This window comes from Octopus sinensis, linkage group LG13, assembly GCF_006345805.1.
Source record: "Octopus sinensis linkage group LG13, ASM634580v1, whole genome shotgun sequence".
Lineage (NCBI taxonomy): Eukaryota > Metazoa > Mollusca > Cephalopoda > Octopoda > Octopodidae > Octopus > Octopus sinensis.
The window spans coordinates 64,510,205-64,511,432 of NC_043009.1; the positions used below are offsets into that span (position 1 = coordinate 64,510,205).

General features: G+C 37.8%; 1 protein-coding gene across 5 annotated transcripts in view; it reads right to left on the reverse strand.

Moving 5' to 3' along the window:
* The window catches only part of LOC115218497 (organic cation transporter protein-like), an 80,239-nt gene extending 80,033 nt beyond the window's left edge, over positions 1–206 (reverse strand). For 4 of the 5 annotated variants that reach the window (XR_005001742.1, XR_003882240.2, XM_036508486.1 and 1 more), the window contains exon 1: positions 39–206. Coding sequence is in view for 3 of the 5 variants with exons in the window: in XM_036508486.1 (XP_036364379.1) it covers positions 39–102 (64 nt within the window). In the remaining 2 variants the exon portion in view is untranslated. The remainder of the gene's footprint in view (positions 1–38) is intronic. The other variant, XM_029788351.2, reaches the window with a different exon arrangement.
* Between the last annotated feature and the right edge of the window lie 1,022 nt (positions 207–1,228).

Consider the following 1,228-nt stretch of genomic DNA (forward strand, 5'->3'; position numbering starts at 1 on the left):
AACACCATGAAACTAAAGATTAACAAAAATACGCATACCTTTAAATTCAGCAGCTGCAAATTTCTCGCTTAACTCATTCAAATCAAGTGGCTTCTTCTCCATGTTTCTAAGTAACAGATAGTAGTTCTCCTGTCTTAACTTTACTGTACAACGTCACTGAGAGATATGTTCTTGAAAGCTGCTTGTAGCAAATTATAGCATTTCACAAGATATAAAATTACAATACATACACACATACATACATATATATATATATGTATATATATATATATATATATACATACACATACATTCATACATACACATATATGCATGTATGTGTATGTATGTGTATGTATATGTTTGTATATATATATATATTTCTTTTATCTTTTACTTGTTTCAGTCCTTGAACTGCGCCCATGCTGGGGTACCGCCTTGAAGGGTTTCATTCGGACAAGTCGCTTCCAGAAAATATGGGGTTTTGGGGCTGTGAGTTTTTTTTTTTTTTTTTTTTTCAAGTTTTCTACTTATTCTAGAGGTAAATTTTGTACATTTTACGCCAAATTATAAGATAGCTAAAAATAGTAGGCAATCCCAAGGCGGTGAGCTGGCATTGTTAATAGCACGCCGGGCAGAATGCTTCGTGGGGTGCCCAAAATAAGGACGGGTTGAACAGTAGAGCATATGGAATCGACTTACGACTTTTACTTTCATCCTTTAGGGGGTCATTAAATTAAGGAACAGTTATGCACTGGAGCAGATGTAATCGACTTACGACTTTTCCTTTCATCCTTCAGGGGGTCATTAAATTAAGGACTAGTTGTACACTGGAGTAAAGGTAATCCAATCAGGACTTTTCCTTTCATTCTCCCGGGGATCCTTGGACTTTTCCCTTCATCATTCCGGGGTCTTAAAATAAGGACCAGTTGAGCACAGGAGTAGATGTAATCGACCTACGACTTTTCCTTTCATTCTTCCGGATGTCATAAAAAAGGGCGGGTTGAACAGTAGAGCACATGGAATCGACCTACGACATTTCCCTTCATCATTCAGGGGGTCCCTAAATTAAGGAACAGTTGTGCACAGTAGTAGATGTAACCGAATTACGACTTTTCCTTTCATCCTTCCCGGTGTGCTTATAATAAGGTCCAGTTGAAGACTAGAGTACATGTAATCGACTTACGACTTTTCCTTTCACCCTGGGGGTCCATAAATTAGGACCAGTTGTACACTGGAGTAGATGTAA